The sequence below is a fragment of the Eutrema salsugineum genome, unplaced genomic scaffold (genome assembly GCF_000478725.1).
Source record: "Eutrema salsugineum unplaced genomic scaffold, Eutsalg1_0 scaffold_24, whole genome shotgun sequence".
NCBI lineage: Eukaryota > Viridiplantae > Streptophyta > Magnoliopsida > Brassicales > Brassicaceae > Eutrema > Eutrema salsugineum.
The window spans coordinates 285,606-305,659 of NW_006256797.1; the positions used below are offsets into that span (position 1 = coordinate 285,606).

A 20,054-nucleotide genomic window follows, 5' to 3' on the forward strand; every position below is an offset into this window, starting at 1 on the left:
CGTTAACTCGCAATTCACACCGATTGGGTCATGCGGCTTAGCTGAAGGTTGGGACAGGTCGCAGCATGAGAGAAGAGACAAGACTGTACAGGAGGGTTTTGTGTGCGACCTGGTCATGCGGGACGGTCTGAGAACTTCCCAAGTCGAACACATATTCGCGGTTTACACCGAGTCGGTCGTGCGGAATGAGAAAACAACCGGGTCCAAGGCGCAAAAAGGAGGGAAAAAGGAGTCTGGTCAACACTTTCTGAAGAAGATTGGCATCTATGAGGATGTCAAAACTTTGCTTGGGAACATGGGCATTGAATCTCTCATGGAGATGAGGGAGACCGCATATGAAGAGGAGTCTCAAGAGTTCTTGGCTTCTTTTGATGATTTTATGTACTACCCAAGGAATTCAAGGATTCTTCAAGGGGATGGTCTTGGACACATGGAATTTACGGTGAAAGGAAAGGCCTACAGAGTGCCATTCAGGGAATTGAATGAGATATCTGGGTTTTCTGCACCTAAAAACGTTCCTCACTCCAACCAAATTGGTCTTAGAAAGGAAGATATTCAGGCTCTATGGAGATCAATAGCTTCTGGGAAGTACACAGCTGGAGCAGCTAAGTCCTCTTGGATAAGAAATCCAGTGCTGAGATATGTCCACAAGTTCCTCTCTCACAGCTTCTTCTTCAAACTTGATGTTGGGAGAGTTCATAAGGGTGATCTGAATCTCCTTGGTGTGGGGCTGAAACAGTTGATGCCAACTCATGAAGATGGGAAGCCCTATGAAGGATATGCTTACACACCTTTCCTTGCCTCTCAATTAGCAAGGTCTTTGATGTTCTACAAAAATGCATTTGGGGTTCAACAAAGAAGGATGCAAAGCTGGCCCATGGATGGGTTGTAATAAAGATCTTGAAGGCAAGGGGGTACAGGTTTAAGGAGAACAAAGTAAGGTTTGATCTGATTAATGAAGCTCAATTGTGTAAGAACGGTTTCTTTCAAGGAAGAGTTGGAGCCAAGCTGGTTTACAACTTCAAGTCCTTCATTGATGAGCCAGTCCAAACTCTCCTGCCCAATCCCTCCATCACCACAGTCCAAGTAAAGAGGAACATTCACTTCTACTTGCTGAAAGAAGAGCTGTACAATGTCCAAACTGATCCACCAATTCTCAAGTACAAGAAAGCTTGCAGAGTAGAAGCTTCCAAGGAAAGGAAAGCAACCGCTGAAGATGCTACAACAAGTGCTGCTGGTGCTGGAGATGATGGTCTGCCTCCACCTCAAAAACGTTATGGTGGGAACAGATATCAGTTTAATGATTACAACTGGGAGGAGCCAGGCACTTCAGGGTTTAGAGCTCAACAAAAGATCGGTGTTCTCCAACAATGGTGCAAGTACCAGGATAAAACAATACACAAGATGGCAAAGTGCATCAAGGAGATGAAGAAGAGGATCAAGAAGCTTGAAAACCATTGCAAAGGTGGATCTCCAACACCGGTTTCACCAAGGAACAGAGAAGAGGTTGGAGAGAGTTCCACCAACTGCACGACCCTGGTCCCATATGGCACAGCATGGGTGGATCTTGAAGACGGTTCTGATGAGGCAAGCCATCACTCCTGGGAGACACCATCCGGTCACACTTCAAACCCCTCTTACTCTTTGGGGTTAGACTTCCACAGCTCTTAGGTAACACTCCATCTCTATATATATGCATGTAGTTAGCTTGTTTTCTCTTTGCATTTTTGTGATTTTGCTTTGCACTTCTCCTTCATGCTTTTATAACACAAGGGACTGTGTTATTTAAGTGTGGGGGAGGAGTTTCATCTTTCACTAATCATGTTTTCTCTGTTCTTATTTTATACTTTGAGTCTTGAGTCACATTCTTGCATGCATTCATGTAGATGCATTTCATCTAAGTGCATATATAAAAAAAAAAATTTGAAAAAACTGAAAATCACAAAAAAAAATGCTTATGTAGTTGCATTCTCATTCTTTTTAGGCTTGAGTCTAGTTGCATCATATAGGTTGCATGATGCAATGGAGCAATGATAGGTTTTCCTTCAGAGTAAATCACTTTGAGAATTTGGACTAAATATGCTTGTGAAATGACTTCTATGCTTGCAAGGCTTGAAATGATCTAAATCTGAGAAGCAAGTTTGAATTGAACTCAACTCTAATAAGTGAAAACCCTGAACTTGACTTGAAATTATCATTTGGTGCATTGTTTAAATAAGCTTGTGGATACCATTATACATATTTGAGCTATAATCCTGTTTTTACCATCCTCTTCCTTAGCTCAAATAACTGAATCTGCATAATAGATCAGTTTTCCTCACCCTGAACCCATCCTTCTTTCAAGCCAAATGTTTGTGTGTGCTTGACAGGCCACCTTGGACCAAACTTAGCAGAAAGTGTTAGGTTTAGGGCGACAAGGGCAAGTCTCATTGTGAGTAAGTTCCATCATCAAGGAGCTGAGAGATTTGGCGAGATTTAAGTGTGGGGGAATACTTGTTGGTGAGTGGAAAAGGAGAGATGAGTGGAAATAAAAGGAGAGTGGTGAGAACTAGGGGATAGATAAAGAAAAGAAATCAGTCTTGGAGTTTTGAGTCAAAGAAAGTGAGATCTAGTGTTTTGAAAAGAAAGAGTCTAGCCTCTAAGTGAAAAGAACAGAAAAGAAGCCAAAGAGCTCAAATGTTTTAAAAAGAAAGAAAAAAAAAAAGAGGCTAGAGGTTACAAAAGAAGTGAAAAAGAGCTATGAAAGTTTGAACTCCAAGACTTGTGCATTGAAAGAAAAAGAGAATCCCCTAGTGAGAGAGGAAAGAGTGGGAAAAGTAAGCAAGTGAGGAAACTTTGAGTAGAGTGTGGGGTGGGATGAGTTCTTGCCCTTGTATGCATAGGTTGCCTTTTACCTTTAGCATTCTGCCAAAGTTTGGTCATTCATAGAGAGATCCTTTGCTGCATTAAACCCACTCAGGCGCTGATGAGATCATTTTAGTCTCATAACCTCACCCTAGCCAAACCAGCTTGTTTAGACATTGCATCATTTGATTCACTTGGTTAAAAGCTTAATGAATGTCAAAGAGTTGAGGAATAAGAGAACTTGTGGAGATTTCTTGTTGTGTTGATTGAATCTGAGTATGGTCTTTCATTGCATATTGAGCATGAACTTGAATTCTCTTAGTGGTCACTTCTTATAAAGGAAATATGAGCTCCCAATGCATTCAACCTCTTTGTTTTTCTGATATAAAAACCAAAAAAATTGAAAAATCTGAAAAATTTTCACAACAAAAAAAATGTTCATTTAGGTTGCATCATTTGCATGGGAGTAATAATAGGTTTATTTGAGAGAGCATCATCTTAAGAATTTGGTTCATGGCCCTAGTTATTAATTCTCTATTGCTTGCAAAACTGGTATAAAATCAAGGGTGAACCATGCTTGGAACTAGTGTCTCAATGCTTCTGTGTTAATTGGATCAAGTTGTGATTAACTCCAGTCCTGCTTAAGTGAAAACCATAATTTAACAATCCAATTATCATGTTTGTGCATATCATTGTGAATTCATGGGTACCACAAAATATTTGACCTCTCTTATCCTTTTTTGCCACTCTTTGCTAGCTCAAATAGTTGTTCTCTCATATTGAGATACTTCCATGCCTTTAACCAAACCATCTTTGAAGCCTGAAACACTCTAGTGAGCGATGTGAGACCTTGTTCTAAATAAACTTGACAGAAAGTGTTGGCTTTAGGGCGACAAGAGTAGTCTTTCATGTAGATCTAGCTCTGCATCATGAGTCTAGAGTAGGCTAGGAACAGATCTTGGGAATCATTGAGTGGAAAAGAGAGAGATTGAGATGAGAACCAGGGGATAGAAATGAAAAGAAATCGGTTTGGGGTCTGGTGTTCAAGGAAATAAAGCTCTTGTGTTTAAAAGAAAAGTCTAGCCTCTAACTGAAGAAGAAAGAAAATAAAAGAAGCCAAAATGGCTAGATAGTGCATGTGAGAAAGAGCTAAGTGTGAAGTTTGGACCCCAAAACCAGAGTTTGAAAATAAAAGTTGAATCCCCTGGTGAGAAAAAGAATGAAAGTGAGTGAGAAGTGGGTTGAGAAGGCAATGAAAGCCTTGGAAAAGGGTAGTATAGGCATGTTCTTCATGGGTTTAGAGTTAAGGTGAAAGACCAATTTGGGCCATTGGGTAGATGAGAATCTGTTCTTGTATGCATCGGTTGCCTTTTACCCTTAGCCTTCTATTAAAGTTTATTCGTTCTTGAGTGATCCTTTGAGCTACATTGAACCCACAAGCATGGAATGAGATCATTTTATTCTCATAACCCTGTCCCAAGCCAAATGAGTTCACATGATTTGCATGAGCATGATCCACATGATACTTAAATGAATGTCAAAAGGCTGGAGTTAGGGATTCTTGTGAAGGTTGACACTTGAGTTTGGTTCATTTGGTGATGAGTATGGCCACTACAAGAGAACAATCGATTTTTCACGATCCATTACGACGGTTATAAAATCGTCGCAAATTTACGACGGTTTTTCGACAATTTGACGACCAAAAAACTAATCGTCGTACAATTGTCGTAGAAAATTGTCATCATAAATTCGTCGTAATATTCACGACACATTACAACGATTTTCCTTCGATTAAAGTTAGCATTTATTGTTGATGCCAAATCGTCGTAAAAACGATGTAAAAGTATGACGTTTTTACGTCGTAAAGTTTTCGATGTAAACTTACGACATTTTTACATCGAAATATAATGTTGGTGAAATACCTTTTAAACATGTTCACCTACCTGTGGTCGTTGAAATATAATCAATGTAAAAACGTTGTAATTTGAGTATTTTGATGTAAAATCGATGTAAAAAACCGTCGTAAAAACGTCATAAAGAGAAAAATTTGTTATAAATACATATTCGTTTCCTCTCTTATTCACAACAACATCATTAACACAATAACAACAGTAAAAAAAATATAAAGAGAGTTTTTTGAATTTTTTTCAACATGTCTATATACGAGCTAAGAAGCTGGATGTATATGCGTAAAGATTCAGAAGGGGCGCTTACAGAAGAATTCAAAAACGGGTTGGAAATATTCATGTATCAGACCACAAATATGGAGAGAACTAAAGAAAGCGGGAAGATGTTTTGTCCTTGTCTGAAATGCAAAAATGCATGGTATACTCTAATCCAAACAGTGTGGATGCATTTATTAAATAGAGGGTTTATGCCGAAATATTTTATTTGGTATCAACATGGAGAAGGATATGGTAGTAATGCTCATGCGAATGCTGGTAGTAGTACTAATTATCAAAGTCATGTTGAATTTGATGAATCAAATGATTATCAGCCTAATTAGTATCAATCTGATCAAGGTCCAGATCATGATAGGATGCATGAGATGGTTACAGATGTATTTCATGAAACGCATACTGGTAATGCTGTTGAGGAACCCAATGTAGATGCTAAACGATTTTATGAATTGTTAGACAATGCTAATCAGCCAATCTATGAAGGATGTAGAGAAGGTCAGTCTAAATTATCGTTGGCAGATAGGATGATGTCAATTAAAACAGATCATAACTTATCTGAGGTTTGCAGGGATGATTGGGATGATCTTATGAAAGAGTATCTCCCGGAGGATAATTTGGCAGAGGCAACATACTATGAAATACAGAAGTTGATATTTAGTCTTGGTCTACCTTCTGAGATTATAGATGTATGTGTTGATAATTGTATTATTTTCTGAAAATATGATGATAAGCTGCAGGAATGTCGATTTGCCAAAAACCAAGATACAGGCCGCAAAATTCTGGGCGAAAAAAGATACCGTACCAACGGATGTGGTATCTTCCTATAACTGATAGGTTGAAACGCCTCAATCAATCTGAAAGGACAGTTGCATCGATGAGATGACATGCAGAACATACACAAGTAAATGGAGAAGTTACTCATCCATCAGATGCAAAAGCGTGGAAACACTTCAATACGGTATACCTAGATTTTGTTAAGTTGAAACGAAATGTCTATCTTGGTCTGTGCACTGACAGTTTTAGTCCATTCGGTATGTCTGGTAGACAATATTCTTTATGGCCAGTAATCCTGACCCCTTATAAACTTTTCCCAGATATGTGCATGCAAAAGGAATTTCTTTTTCTGAATGTTTTGGTCCCAGGTCCCAGTCATCCGTAGCGATCTCTAGATGTATTTATGCAGCCACTCATACATGAGTTGAATCAGATGTGGTATACCGGTGTTCGAACATATGATTGTTTGAGGGGGAAACATTTTACTATGCGGGCTGTGTTTATGTGGACAATAAGCGATTTTCCCGCATACGGTATGCTATCCGGATGGACTACACATGGGAGGTTATCGTTTCCTTATTGTCTTGATCGAACTGATGCCTTTCCGCTAAAACATGGTAGAAAAACATGTTGGATTGATTGTCAACGCAGGTTTTTACCGGAAAACCATACATATCGGAGGAACAAGAGGTTATTTAGGAAGAATAAAAGTGTATGTGTCCCTCTACCCGTATATTTAACAGGAGCTGATATTGAAGCCCAAATCGAGCATGGGGGGCAGAGGAAACGATATCTTGTGGGGGAAACTGGCACACTCCAACAAATATGCCTGAAGGTTACGGAGTTCATCATAAATGGCAGAAGAAAAGTAGTTTTTTGGCAATTTCCGTATTGGAAAGATCATCTGCTCAAACACGATTTTGATGTCATGCACATTGAGAAAAACTTTTTTGACAACATCATGCATACAGTTATGAACGTGCCGGGAAGAACAAAAGACAATGGTAAGTCAAGATTGGACTTGCCTGATTTATGCAACAGAACTGAATTGTATATACTGAGAAACGGGAAAGCATCGGTTCCTGTATGACGGTTGAGCGTAGAACAGAAGTCAGCATTGTTCAAATGAGTTTCATCTGACGTTAATTTTTCTGATGGGTATGTTTCTAATCTTTCTAAATCTGTTGAGAAGGGGGTCAATTTTTCAGGGATGAAAAGTCATGAATGCCACGTGTTTATGTAACGATTACTCTCATTTACATTTGCTGAACTCTTGCCCAAAAATGTCCATGAAACTGTTGGAGGTATATTATTACTACTATTAACTACACTCTATTCTTATTATAATATGTACATATTAAAATTTTAATATTATCTATATATGTATTTATGCAGGTATTGGCGCTTTTTTCCGGGATCTTAGTACACGAACATTATCAGATGATCTAATAGCACAACTGGCAGTGAATATTCCAATCTTATTGTGCTATTTGGAAAAGATATTCCCGCCATCATTTTTTGATGTTATAGAACACCTCCCCGTTCATCTCCTTCACGAAGCAGAGCTAGGTGGACCAGTTCAGTACAGGGGATGTATCCATTTGAGCATTTCATGAAGCATCTTAAGGGTAAAGCCAAAAACCTAGCGAGAGTGCAAGGTTCAATTGTGGCGGGCAGCTTAACTAAAGAGACTTCGTACTATTTTGGACCATGAACGCGCAAAATAGCTACCCGTCAATATGACGATGGCGGAGTTGGCCAAACATATGCAGTTGAGGGTGTACCTGACATATTCTCGCCGATCAGACGTCTTAGTGAAAAAGTAAAGGAAGTTTGGTGGTCTAATGAAAACGATTATCACAACGCACAAACGTACATCCTGCTAAACTGCAAAGAGTTGGCGTGGTACGAGAGGTATAATATATTAACTAATGTATATATATATATATATATATTAAATGAGATATTAATTAAGTTCTTTTAACATTATATATGTATTTTTGGCAGCATATTCGTTGATGAGGTAAAAGAATGCATCTCTAGTGTTTCTGAAACTGAAATCAATGATTGTAAAGATTAACACTTTGCGCAGTGGATGAAAGCACAAGTAAGTATAATATGTGTATTGTTGTTATAGGATGCATGTAACAATATGACATATACAAATTTATAAAGCAAAATTAATTTTTTGTTATTAGGTGGACCCGAATGATCCAGATGCATATCCAATATGGTTCCATGAGTTACTCCTAGGTGCGATGGCCAAAATAACGACTGCATCCATGTAATTCACTTAGGGTTATGTCTTTCATACATACGCTCACGGCGCCAAGCGAGCAACAACTAAATACGGAGTTTGTGTGAGGGGTGAAATAGATTATTATGGAGTTTTGCAAGAAATAATTGAAGTGGAGTATCCTGGTTTGTTAAGGATGAAAATTGTTCTCTTTAAATGTGATTGGTTTGATCCAACCGTTGGAAGATGAGTACGATTAAACAAATTTTGAGTTGTCGATGTGAACCAATCACGACGGTACAACAACTTTGAGCCTTTTATATTAGCTTCTCAAGCGGAACAAGTCACATTTGTGCCATATCCCCAAGTTCGAGCTACAGGGATCTCATGGTTAACTGTTATTAAAGTGGCTCCCAGGAGAAAGCTTGTAGGGGTTGAGGACCTTCCACTGCAACAAGAATCTTGTGTAGACCGGACTGAACCAGATATTGATGAGAATATTTTCTTAATTGACCCTCAGAATAGGAAAGTTGAAGATCTCCCTGATGATACAGAAGAAGAAGGTGATTCAGATGAATTTGATAAAAGCGAGGATGATGATGAGGATTTGGAAGACGAAGGTGATGATGAAGAACAACAAGAAGATGAATCTGAATGATTATCATGGTCTCTTACTATAATATATTTCTAAAATATATGTATAAAGTTGGTTTTGTATAACATAGAATTTTTTTTTCTTACTTTAGAACATTACGACGTTTTTACGATGTTTATGCAAACCCTAAACCCTAATTCAATAGTGTATGTTTTTTTTTCCGACTTGTTGATAATAGTGTATGTTTATTTGTGGTTAAGTATATTGATATGACTATTACGACGTGTTTCTGACACTTCGTTGTAATATTACGACGATTTAGCGAAGAAAAGGCCAAATCGTTGTAGTTTCATCGTAAAATCAAAATATCAAATTTGAAACCTTTATATCTGACTGGTTATTTACTATTTCAGAAACTGTTTTTTATAGGTTATCTTATTTTATATGAAATGTAATCATTCTGATAAAAATTAGAAATTTTTAAAAAAATCATGCATATTCGTAAGTTCATGCATGTTTTTATAGATGTTAAGTAAAAGGTTATGAATTATATAGGATTATGAAAAAATTTGTTATCTCATTCACCAAATCAATCATATGAACTAAGTAATATCCTTATTCCAATAGCTCAATTTAAAAGCAGCTTAGGAAGTTGATAACTAGAGGTTTTCAATCCTTTAGATGGGGTTATTAATCCCTTGTCAATGTAATACAAAGGGTTATCAATCCAAATATGTGGGTAGACACTAGTTCATGCTGATAGTTTCTTAATCCAAGCAATATGATGAGTTTGGTTTGTGACAAGTGCTTAAAATGAAATCTAAGCAAGACAATGACAAGTGATTAAAGTAAACTAAGGCAAGCACTAAAAATAAACAGGTGATGATTATATGAATATGATGAGGGAAATCCTTAGACAAGATAGATAGTTAGGGTGCTTTAATGCTAAACCAGAGAGTTAAATGAATAAACAATCAAGCAACACCATTCAACATAGACTCTTAAGTAAGATAATCCTCTCATGAAGGCATTAAACTCCTATGCTAATCGTCTTTCATACCAAATTTTCATTTGAGAACTATGAATCATCAAGCATTAAGAATCAGTCTAATAAGTCATTTAAGCATTAAACAATCACTCTCATGGTGAAAAACACTTAAACCTCTAACAAGCTTGGTTCAGGCATTTTTACAAACACTTTTTGGGTGAGGAAATGCCTAAGATCTAGACCAGAGTGATGTGCAAATATCTAGCTTTGAGAACAACTTTTTAGAGAATGGATGATGCAAGATCTAACCCCTAAACTCTCTAATCTAACATCTTCGCACCCTAACCTACTCATCTAAGACCTTAAGATGGATCTACTCACTAATCATGATTATCTCCCTTGATCTTTTGCAAGATGGGTAAACAAGCATGATTAGATGATGAGAAATGATAGAAGACGATGAGAAAATGGTGATTAAAGCTCTTAAACTCTCTTGATTCAAGAAGAAAATGGAGATATCTCTCTCAAAGTATGTTCTTTCACAAAACAGACAGAAAGCTTAAGGGAAAATGAGATAATCCTAAGGGTAAAACCCTAAAAAGTATTTATAGTTGTCTCCTAATTTCCGAGTTAACCCGGGAAAACCGGGTATTGACCCGGAAAGAAAAACTCATAAAAACGCAAACAACTTTACACCGGGGTGTGTTTGTCCGGTGCTCTGGCCGATGTTGTGATGTCCTGAAGCTTTTCTTGGCGTGTGTGCTGACACCGGGATGCAAATGGCCGGTGTTTTCCTCGGGGTTGTGGAGAAAACTCGGACGATGGGATCAGCACCGGGGTTCATTGCCCAGGTGTAGATGCCGGTGTAAAATGAGCAGAACTTCTGTGAGATTTACACTGGGGAGCACACCTAGATGAAGCTGCTCGGTGCTAGGAAGATGGCTGGAACGTGTGAGCTAGCACCGAGGTCAATATGGCCGGTGTGAAAGTCGGTGTTGATGAATGGGTTGAAATAATGCAGATTACACCGAGGTGCTCTTCTCTGATGTTGTGGCCGGTGCTGAACATGCAAAAGGGTTGGTGCAAGGCTCACCTAGCACCAGGGTGCATTATCTCATTGTGGGCCACGTTAGTCAACTCAGTGTAGCAGAATCCCCAAAATAAGCCAAACACTGAAGTTAGTTTGCCCGGTGTTCATCTTGGTGCCATGGACATCTCCACACTTAAACCATTATAACTTTCTGTTCAAAACTCTAAATGACACAAGATCAAGTCCACAGGAAAGATGACTCAACCAGCTATACTTTTGGTGAGGACCCTGATTGCTTTCGGGGAAATTAAGGTCTCCCGGACGGTCAATCTTTGAAGTTTACCGGAATGCTCCGGGAAAGGGCTTCATAACCTGCGTTCACTCCGGAAATGATATCTCCCAGATCAAGACCTTGACAACTGAATCGGACTGTAAGCTTCCTCGGACAGGCAATTTTTGGCGCGTATCGGCATAAACAGGTTTTAGCCGAGAGCTCATGTACTGATGTGCGGGTTTTGCCGATAAACTGATGTCGCGGTAAGGCTTTTAGCCGGTAAAACCCAACTTGTCTCGACATAGAATTCAGCCGATTGAACCTCCATCTGGTACAGCTTTTGGCTGATGGAAACTTCACCCGGTAAGCATTTTAGCCAAGAATTGTAGCCTGCGGTACATGGCTTTTGCCGATAGATCCAAAAACACCATTTCTACCATTTCTGATCTTCCAAACTTCATTGCATCACTTGGTCTTACCTTTTCTACTCCAAAAGCCTCCAAAGTACCTGTTTAAGACTCCAAACCATGCAAAGACTCACTTGGACCTAATGCAAACCCCTAAGTCCTAAAACAATACCTAAAGACCTAAAATGCATGAAATAAGACATGGTTTTGGACTAAAACATGCAAGCTAAATGATGGATTTTATGAACATATCAACTCCCCCACACTTGTCTTTTGCTTGTCCTCAAGCAAAAAGATCAAATGAGAGAGAAGGTTGGTGTTTGGGAGTTCACATTTCCTATGGGAAGAGAGAAGTAATAAAAAAAAGTCAATTTCAGGGTCCAAGTTGCTAATTCTGAAATGCTATGCAAGATTTTACTTTGATGCATTAAGATCAAACAATGATCTCCACAAGCAATCATATCCCCGAGCTCTTTAACATTCATTAAGCTCTTTATTATGTGAATCAAGTGATGCATGTTCAAACAAGAAAGGTTTGGAGGATGAGGTTATGAGACTAAAATGATCTCATTCAACGCACAAGCAGGTTCAATGCAACTAGGGGATCTCTCAGTGAATGATCAAACTTTGGCAGAAGGCTATGGTAAGGACCAACCGATGAATACAAGGACAAGACTCAACTCACCCCCTTACCTAAGATGCCTCTAGCTCACACTCTCACACTGAATCCCTCAACTCTCTTCTCACTCATTTTCATCTCTCAAAAAGGGTTTTCTTTTCATTTAAAAACTTTGGTTCTAGGATCTTTCTTTTACACTCAGCTCTTTTCACATTTGATTCATCTAGCCTCTCACTCTTTTTAGACACATGGGCCTTTGGCTTCTTTTCTTTTATTTACACTTAGAGGTTATAAGCTTTTTCTTTTTAAAACGCTTAGAGCTTTCTTTTCTTTCAAAACACAAGACCCAAAACCTTTTTCTTTTCTTTTAAAACCATTTATTCTCATCGCTCCCATATTCACAACTCTTTCTCTTTTCTCTATCAAAACTTTTCTCTCAATATTCTCACTCAAAGAAATCTCATTCCCACACTTATTCATAGCCTAGACCTAATAGTTACTGGGTGATGGAAATAGACACTTTGAGACTTGCCCTTGTCGCTCTAAACCTAACACTTTCTGCTAAGTTTGATCCAAGATGGCCTCTCAACACTCAAAAATCATTTGGCTTGAAAGAAGTTTGGGTTCAAGGTGTGGGAACTGATCCAAGGTGTGGAATCAGCTATTTAAGCTAAGGAAAAGAGTGGTAAAAATGGGTTTCTAGCTCAAATATGTATGAGTATCCACAATGCTGATAGACAAGACTTTTTATGGTCTTAGGGCTATCAATCCCCTTGTCAAAGTAGCACAAAAGAGGTTGTCAATCCAAGAATTTGGAGATAGACACTAAGCTATGTGATCAGTTTCTCAATTCAAGTGAACAAGTGAGGTTTAGATTGACTAATGACAACTAAAAACTTAAAACAAGATTAATGACTAAACAAATAATCAAACAAGAACTAAGCAAATGATAAGTGATGTGAATATGAGATGATGGAAGCATGAGACTCTAGACATGATAGTTGGCTAGGGTGCTTTGGTGCTAAACTAGAAATGCTAATTACAATGATGAGACATGATTCAAATGAATTAGAACTCTAATCTCGATTAATCCTCTCATGAAGGCATTAACCTCTACACTAATCCATTTTCAAACCAAATAATCATTTGTGAAATATGAATCAATGAGCATTAAGAAACATTTCTAAAAGATCATTCAAGAAAATAACAAGACATCATCATGCAACAAATGCTTAAATCTCTAATACAGCTCTTTCAGGAATTTCATCAAACACTTTCAGGAATCTAGATCACAAGTGATGTCCAAGGATCAAGCCTAGAGAACAGCTGTTTAGAGAGATGAATCAATGAATCTAGCCCTAAGCACTCCTAATCTAACACTTTAGCACCCTAATCTACACATCTAGAACCTCATAAGGTGACTACTCACTAATCATAATAATCTCTCTTAAACTTTTGCAAGTTGAGAAAATTGGCATGATTAATGATGAGAAATGAAGATGGAGAAGATGGATACTGAAGGATTTGCAGCTTTAAACACAGAAATCTCTGATTCTCTCTTGATTAAAACTCAAAAGGGAGATATTTCTCTTCTTAAGAGGAGTCTTTCACAAAAGAGGCAAAGAAATTAGGGAGAATAAACTTAGTCTTTAGGGTAAAACCCTAAAAAGGTATTTATAGTTTCTTAAACGAACCGGGTCAGCCCGGAACAAACTGGGTCCTGACCCGGCCTTGATGGGTAAAGATGAGGTTTGCCACGGTCAGACGATTCTTGGACAGACCGTGGCAAAGTAATTGTGTCAAAGATCAAACGGTTGTGGTTGAAGAATAAGGCTGCCTCGACTTGATTTCGACCGTGATGCATTGGCGTGTCATGTTCTTTCTGGGTTTGGACGATGATCATTTTGGATTGCCACGGTCTTGCTTGGCTCGTGTCTTTTAAGCATCTCAAAGGAGTGGAACATTGTTACGGCCTGATGATTGGCCGTGGTATCTTTGTCGTGTCAAGTCCTTTAAGCCTTTGTCGCGGTAAGGTGTAGGCCGTGTCTCTTGACCGTGTCATTCGCCGAAGGTTGGCACTCTGAAGCAGCATCTTGCCACGGTCAAGTGTAGACCGTGGCATTCTCCCCGTGTCATTCTCCGAAGGTTGGCAAAACCTTTTCACGGTCAAGTATAGACCGTGGCTATATGACCGTGTCATGAGCCTTTGTCTCTTTAGAAAGCATTTGGATGTTGTCACGCCTAAGTGTATGGCCGTGGCACTGTAACTCTGTGAAATCCCTAGAAATTTCATATCATGTCACGACTAACCCCAGATCGTGGCGTTCTCACCGTGTCAGAGTATGACACTTAGCATAATTTCAACCCTTAGACGCCTGATGGACCTGCCTGTCTCCCGCCTTCCGGAACTCACATCTCACAACTCCAAATGACATCAAACCAAGTCCAAAAGAAATATGACTCATCAAGCTCAAGCTTTTCTGAAGAAACATTTGGTGCTCGGGGAGTGGAAGGTTCCCCGGACGGCTCATCTCTGCAATGCATTGAAACGATCAACAAGAAGCTCTTGGAACAGTGTTCACACCGGAGACTGTATCTTTCAGCACATAGCTCCAAACTGAGCGATCTTAGCTGTTCTGGAAAGAGAACTCAAAGGCTGTGAATATTGATGAAGGCTTTGGCAACTGAATCGGACTGGAAAGGCATCGTCCCATGCAATCTTCGTGACTCATCGGATCGGTCTTGAAACTATAGCGAGACAGGTGTGCCTTCCGGTGAGCTTAGCTCTCTGCTCACGACTCCAAATCCAATGATTCCACCTGTTCTGGATCCGTGACATGATCATCTCCAACGTTTCTGAAGACCCTGCAATCTGAATTGGACTTTAAGACTCCCCGGACAGGCGATCTTTCCGGACATATGGGATTGATCCGGAATGGATGCAAGAGAGGTCTGTCTTCTGGTGGCCGTATTCCAGCTCGATTCTCCAAATCTATCGATTATAACTGTTCTAAAATATAGGCTCAATTATCTTGATCTTTTCTGAAGACCCTGGAGGCTGAATCGGCCGGCAGGACCTTCTAGTAACGCGATTTCGGAGATGTATCTACACCGGGAATTTTGGCCGAGAAACTTGAACAGCCGATGCGCGTTTTGGCCGAGAAATCCACCCGTGGTACATGAAAATAGCCGAGAAAAAGCTTCCCCCAGTACAGGCTAGCGCCGAGAACCTCCAAAAGGCTAATTTCACCATTTTTAAAGCCCCAATCACCATTTTTTCTCCTGGCTTCATATTTTCAGGTCCAAACTGCTTCCAAATCACCTGTAAACACTCCAAAACATGCAAGACTCACTTGGACCTAATGCAAACCCCTAATTCCTAAAACAACACCTCAAGACCTAAAATGCATGAAATAAGATATGATTTAGAATGAAATATACAACCTAAATGATGCAAATTATGAACATATCAACTCCCCCACACTTGTCCTTTGCTTGTCCTCAAGCAAAAAGAGAAAATGAGAGAAAGAGGTTATATGCATTGGGAGTTCATATTCCTTAATGAGAGAGTGTATCACTAAAAGAATTCAAGGCTCATTGTCCTAGTTGCTAATTCTAAGATGCAGTGTAAACAAGATTACTCATAAAACTTTCGCCATACTCATCATAAAATGAATCAAGCTCAAGCTTAAGTTTTCACAAACAGCCATAGTTCCAACCTTTTGACATTCATTAAAGCTCATGTGAATCATGCTTATGCAAACCATGTGAACTCACTTGTCTAGGGACAGGGTTATGAGACAAAGATGATCTCATTCAATGCTTATGGTTTCAATGCAGCTCAAGGGATCTCTCAAGAAGGAATAAACTTTAACAGAAGGCTAAGGGTAAAAGGCAACTGGTGCATACAAGAGTAGAATCCCATCTACCCAATGCCCCAAGTTCGTCTTTCACCTTAACTCTACTCTCATGCAGAACACACCCTAGCTACTCTTCTCTCAAGGCATTCATTGCCTCATCAACCCACTCCTTACTTCACTCTCACTCTTTTTCTCACCAGGGGACTCATCTTTTCATCTTCAAGTTCAGGCTTTGGGGTCTGAACCTTTCACTTAGCTCTTTTTCACATAGCACTGTCTAGCCTCTTTTCTTTTCTTTTCAAACACTTTAGCCTTTTGGCATCTTTTCTCTTCTTTTTACTTAGAGGCTAGACTTTTCTTTTCAAAACACAAGAGCTTTTCTTCCTTTAAACAGCAGACCCCAAACCGCTTTCTTTTCTTTTCCATCCCCTGGTTCTCATCTCAAACTCTCTCTTTTTCACTCAGTGTTTCCCAAGATCTCTTCCTAGCCTACTCAAGACTCATGATGCAAAGCTAGATCTACATGAAACTCTACTCTTGTCGCCCTAAACCCAACACTTTCTGTCAAGTTCATTCAGAAAAGACCTCATATCTCTCACTAGAGTGTTTCAGGCTTCAAGGAAGGTTTAGTTCAAGGCAGGGAACTGTCTCAAGATGAGAGAACAGCTTTTTGAGCTAGCAAAGAGTGGTAAAAAGGATAAGAGAGCTTAAATATTTTAAGGGTACCCATGAGTTCACAATGACATGCACAAACATGATAATTAGATTGTCAAATTATGGTTCTCACATAGATAAGGCTGGAACTAATCAAAGCTTGACTCACTCAACAAGTTCAAAGCATGGATCAGTCTAAACTTCTTTTTTGTTTACATGCATCAAAGAACTAGAAACTAGGGCTTTGAATCGAATTCTTAAAGTGATATTCTCTCAAGGAAAAACCTATCATCACTCCCTTGCGTTGATGCAGCCTATATGAATATAAAACTAGACTCAATCCTAAAAAATGAGAATGCAACTACATGAGCATTGTTTTGTGAATTTTTTTGGATTTTTCAATTTTTTTGGTTTTTTTATATGCACTTAAATGCAACTACATGAATGCATGCAAGAATGTGACTCAAGACTAAAGGAAGAAAATAAGAACAGAGGAAACAAGATTAGTAGACACAAAACTCCTCCCCTACACTTAAATAACACAGTCCCTTGTGTTATCAAAGTGCAAGAAAGGAGTGAAAACCAAAAGCAAGAAAGATGCAAAATGAAATGATATGAACAAGATGCATATGTACAAAGTTTTGGAGAGGTTACCTCAATCGCTGAGGTCGGATCCCACGTAATACTAGGGATTGGAGGTGGAGCAAGATGGTGTTGACTCCCTAGGTGGACTGCTCTCAGGTGAATCTGGTGGAAACGCGGTAGCCGGATTGATCCAGTCTTCTTTTCCCAGTGGGAACTCAGGGTCACGAGCTGTTGAGCTTTCGCCCACCTCTTCTCTTGTGACTGGTGCAGGTGAAGTGGCCGAGTCTTTGTCTGGTGAGGCCGGCGCTTTGAGTTTCTTCTCCTTCTTCTTTAGTTGCCTCACACAGTCGACTAGTTTGCGAATTGTTTTGTCTTGCCATTTGAACCATTTCTGAAGTCCATTAACTCTTAAATACAGCTTCCTTGTGTGATACTCGGGCTCACCCCAAACATAAGGATCAAAATGGTATCGACCTTCTCCCATCCTTCTTTCAAGAACCCTTGGCTCCTCATTCTCACAACCGTCAGCTCTAGCTTTGTTCTGAGCCCTACTTGACTCGGTCTGCTCTTCAGCTGGCTCTTTACCCTTGGATCCTGCGGTCATCTTGCATTTGCGGACTGGTGGGTCAATAGCTGGATTGTAGAGCTGATCCTTTAGAACAATAAAGGAGACATTGTGTCTTTCTTTTAGAATGGTGGGTCAATAGCTGGATTGTAGAGCTTGAAGGTGTACAAGAACTTCTCACAATTGCTTTCTTTTAAAAATCCAACCTTGGTGAGGGTAGCTTCATCAATCAAATCAGACTTGATCTCAACATCATCAAAGACAAAACCCCTGGCTTTCAAAATCTTTGTCACTAACCATCCATTGTGCAACACATAAACTGTTGCTGTTGCTGAGGAGGGTACACCTGATCCTTAGGATTTGCTACATTTGGGTTGCGGTATGAGAGATTCTGGTTGGTTCCATAGTTGTTGAACCTCTGAAACCTCTGTTGATTCCCAATATAGTTGATCTCTTCCTCTGTGAGGCCATCTTCATTAATGTTCTCAAAGCTTGGATAATCATTAAACTCAGCAACATAGTGAATTGGTTTTTGAGACACCAGTTTCAGCTATTCTAGTTCACTCCTAAGCTCTTTAATTTCTCTAGTAAGCCTTGGATCTGAGCTTGAACCCTCTGATCTGTTTGTCCTGACATAATTCTCACCATATGTATCATTAAACATGGCCAAATTCTCCACAAGTTCCATAGCAGATGTAATCTCTTTTGCCAAGAAATTAGCATTGGAGGTGGTGTCTAATTGGTTTCTTATCTGTGGTAAAGCTCCTCTATACAGTGTAGAAAGTAGGGAAGCATCAGAAAAACCATGGTGTGGACACTGATTGGTGTAGCTTCTAAACCTCTCCCAAGCTTCCCCAAAGCTTTAATTGTTATGTTGCTTGAAGCTTGAGATCTGGTTTCTCAACTTAGCTGTCCTAGAAGTAGAGAAGAACTTGGATAAAAAAGCAAGCTTGCACTGCTCCCAAGTCTGTATGGAACCTCTAGGCAGGTTCTTCTCCCATTGGTGTGCCTTGTCTCCTAGGCTGAAGGGGAAAAGCCTAAGCTTGAAGCTATCTTCAGAGACCTCATTGATTTTGGTGAGGTTACAAACTCTGTCAAACTGGTCCAGGTGCTCCAAAGGATCCTCCATTGGCAAGCCATGAAATTTGGAGTTTTGAAACATGTTGAGCAAGGAAGCCTTCACCTCAAAATTGTTATTCTGGACTGGTGGTGTTTGGATTCCTGCTCTATGCTGGTGTGCACTGGCTCTGTCATTTTCGCCAACAAACACTGGTGAAGGATCATGTCTACTTTGAGCTTGATGCTGAGGAATGTATTGAGCCTGTTGCTCATTCCTATGAGCCTGCTGCTGATTCTGCTGAGCCTGCCTCTCATTCCTTTGTGCCATGTTTATATTGACAAAGGCTTGTTGCTCATTTCTGTCAGCTTGAGCCTGATTCCTTTGAGCTCCATTACCATGCTGAGCCTGTTGCTCCTCTTGTGCCTGGTGTTCAATGTCAACCACGTGGTGCTCTCTCGGCTGTTCCATATCAGCTGCTCAATCTGTTTCCCTTGGACGTCTATCTCTTCTTTTTCTTCTTGCCACTAAGAGATTGATGTTGTCGTTCAAAGGAAATGGTGGACTACAACTTATTGACCTTGATCTGGTGTTCATACACCTGAAAATAAAGACAGAACTTGCAAAGTAATAAGTAAACAAAAGGAAAATACTTGATCTCAAGAACAGATCAAAGCCTAATGCTAAACAATCCACAATTTGGCAACAGCGCCAATTGATAGACAAGACTTTTTATGGTCTTAGGGCTATCAATCCCCTTGTCAAAGTAGCACAAAAGAGGTTGTATATAGATGGTCCTTGTTGAGCATATAGAGAAATGGCTCATCCCAAAAGTATTTCTTGATGTCTTTAAATAACTTCTTCTTTTGATATCCACTCAGCTCTGGTGGTTTAACCCCACATGACAAAAAATTCACTATGTCAGCAAACCATGGTAACCTGTTTTCTCCAATGGTTTCAACCTCCTCAACTTTCATGTAACTCTTAAGCACCATAAATTTTTCTTCAGGTAGAGAATCATTAAGAGGGATCTCAGAATCCACTCTTAGTCTTGAGAGGTGATCAGCTGCACCATTCTCTATTCCTTTCTTATCCTGAACCTCCATGTCAAACTCTTGCAAAAGAAGTACCCATCTCAACAACCTTGGTTTTGCATCCTTCTTTGTCATCAGATATCTACGTGCAGCATGGTCTGTGTAGACCCCACTTTTGAACCAACCAAATAGCTCCTAAACTTGTCAAAAGCAAATACTATAGCAAGCTTCTCTTTCTCAGTTTTGGCATACTTTTCTTGAGCTGAGTCTAAAGTCCTACTTGCATAGTATATCACATGGAGCTTCTTGTCCTTCTTCTGACCCAAAATTGCTCCAACAGCATAGTCAGAAG

The 20,054-nt window shown here is 39.5% G+C and overlaps 1 protein-coding gene and 1 non-coding gene across 2 annotated transcripts; both read left to right on the plus strand.

Moving 5' to 3' along the window:
• The first annotated feature begins 295 nt into the window (after nucleotides 1-295).
• LOC112086029 lies at nucleotides 296-8,692 on the plus strand. Its single transcript, XM_024154833.1, has 6 exons — nucleotides 296-536; nucleotides 7,526-7,712; nucleotides 7,806-7,821; nucleotides 7,891-7,905; nucleotides 7,997-8,082; nucleotides 8,452-8,692. The coding sequence occupies exons 1-6, from the start codon at nucleotides 296-298 to the stop codon at nucleotides 8,690-8,692; spliced, it is 786 nt and encodes a 261-aa protein (XP_024010601.1).
• Nucleotides 8,693-18,411: 9,719 nt separating this feature from the next.
• LOC112086067 lies at nucleotides 18,412-18,518 on the plus strand. The gene has a single exon (XR_002899291.1). It is a non-coding gene; the product is annotated as a small nucleolar RNA R71 (small nucleolar RNA).
• The last annotated feature ends 1,536 nt before the right edge of the window (nucleotides 18,519-20,054 follow it).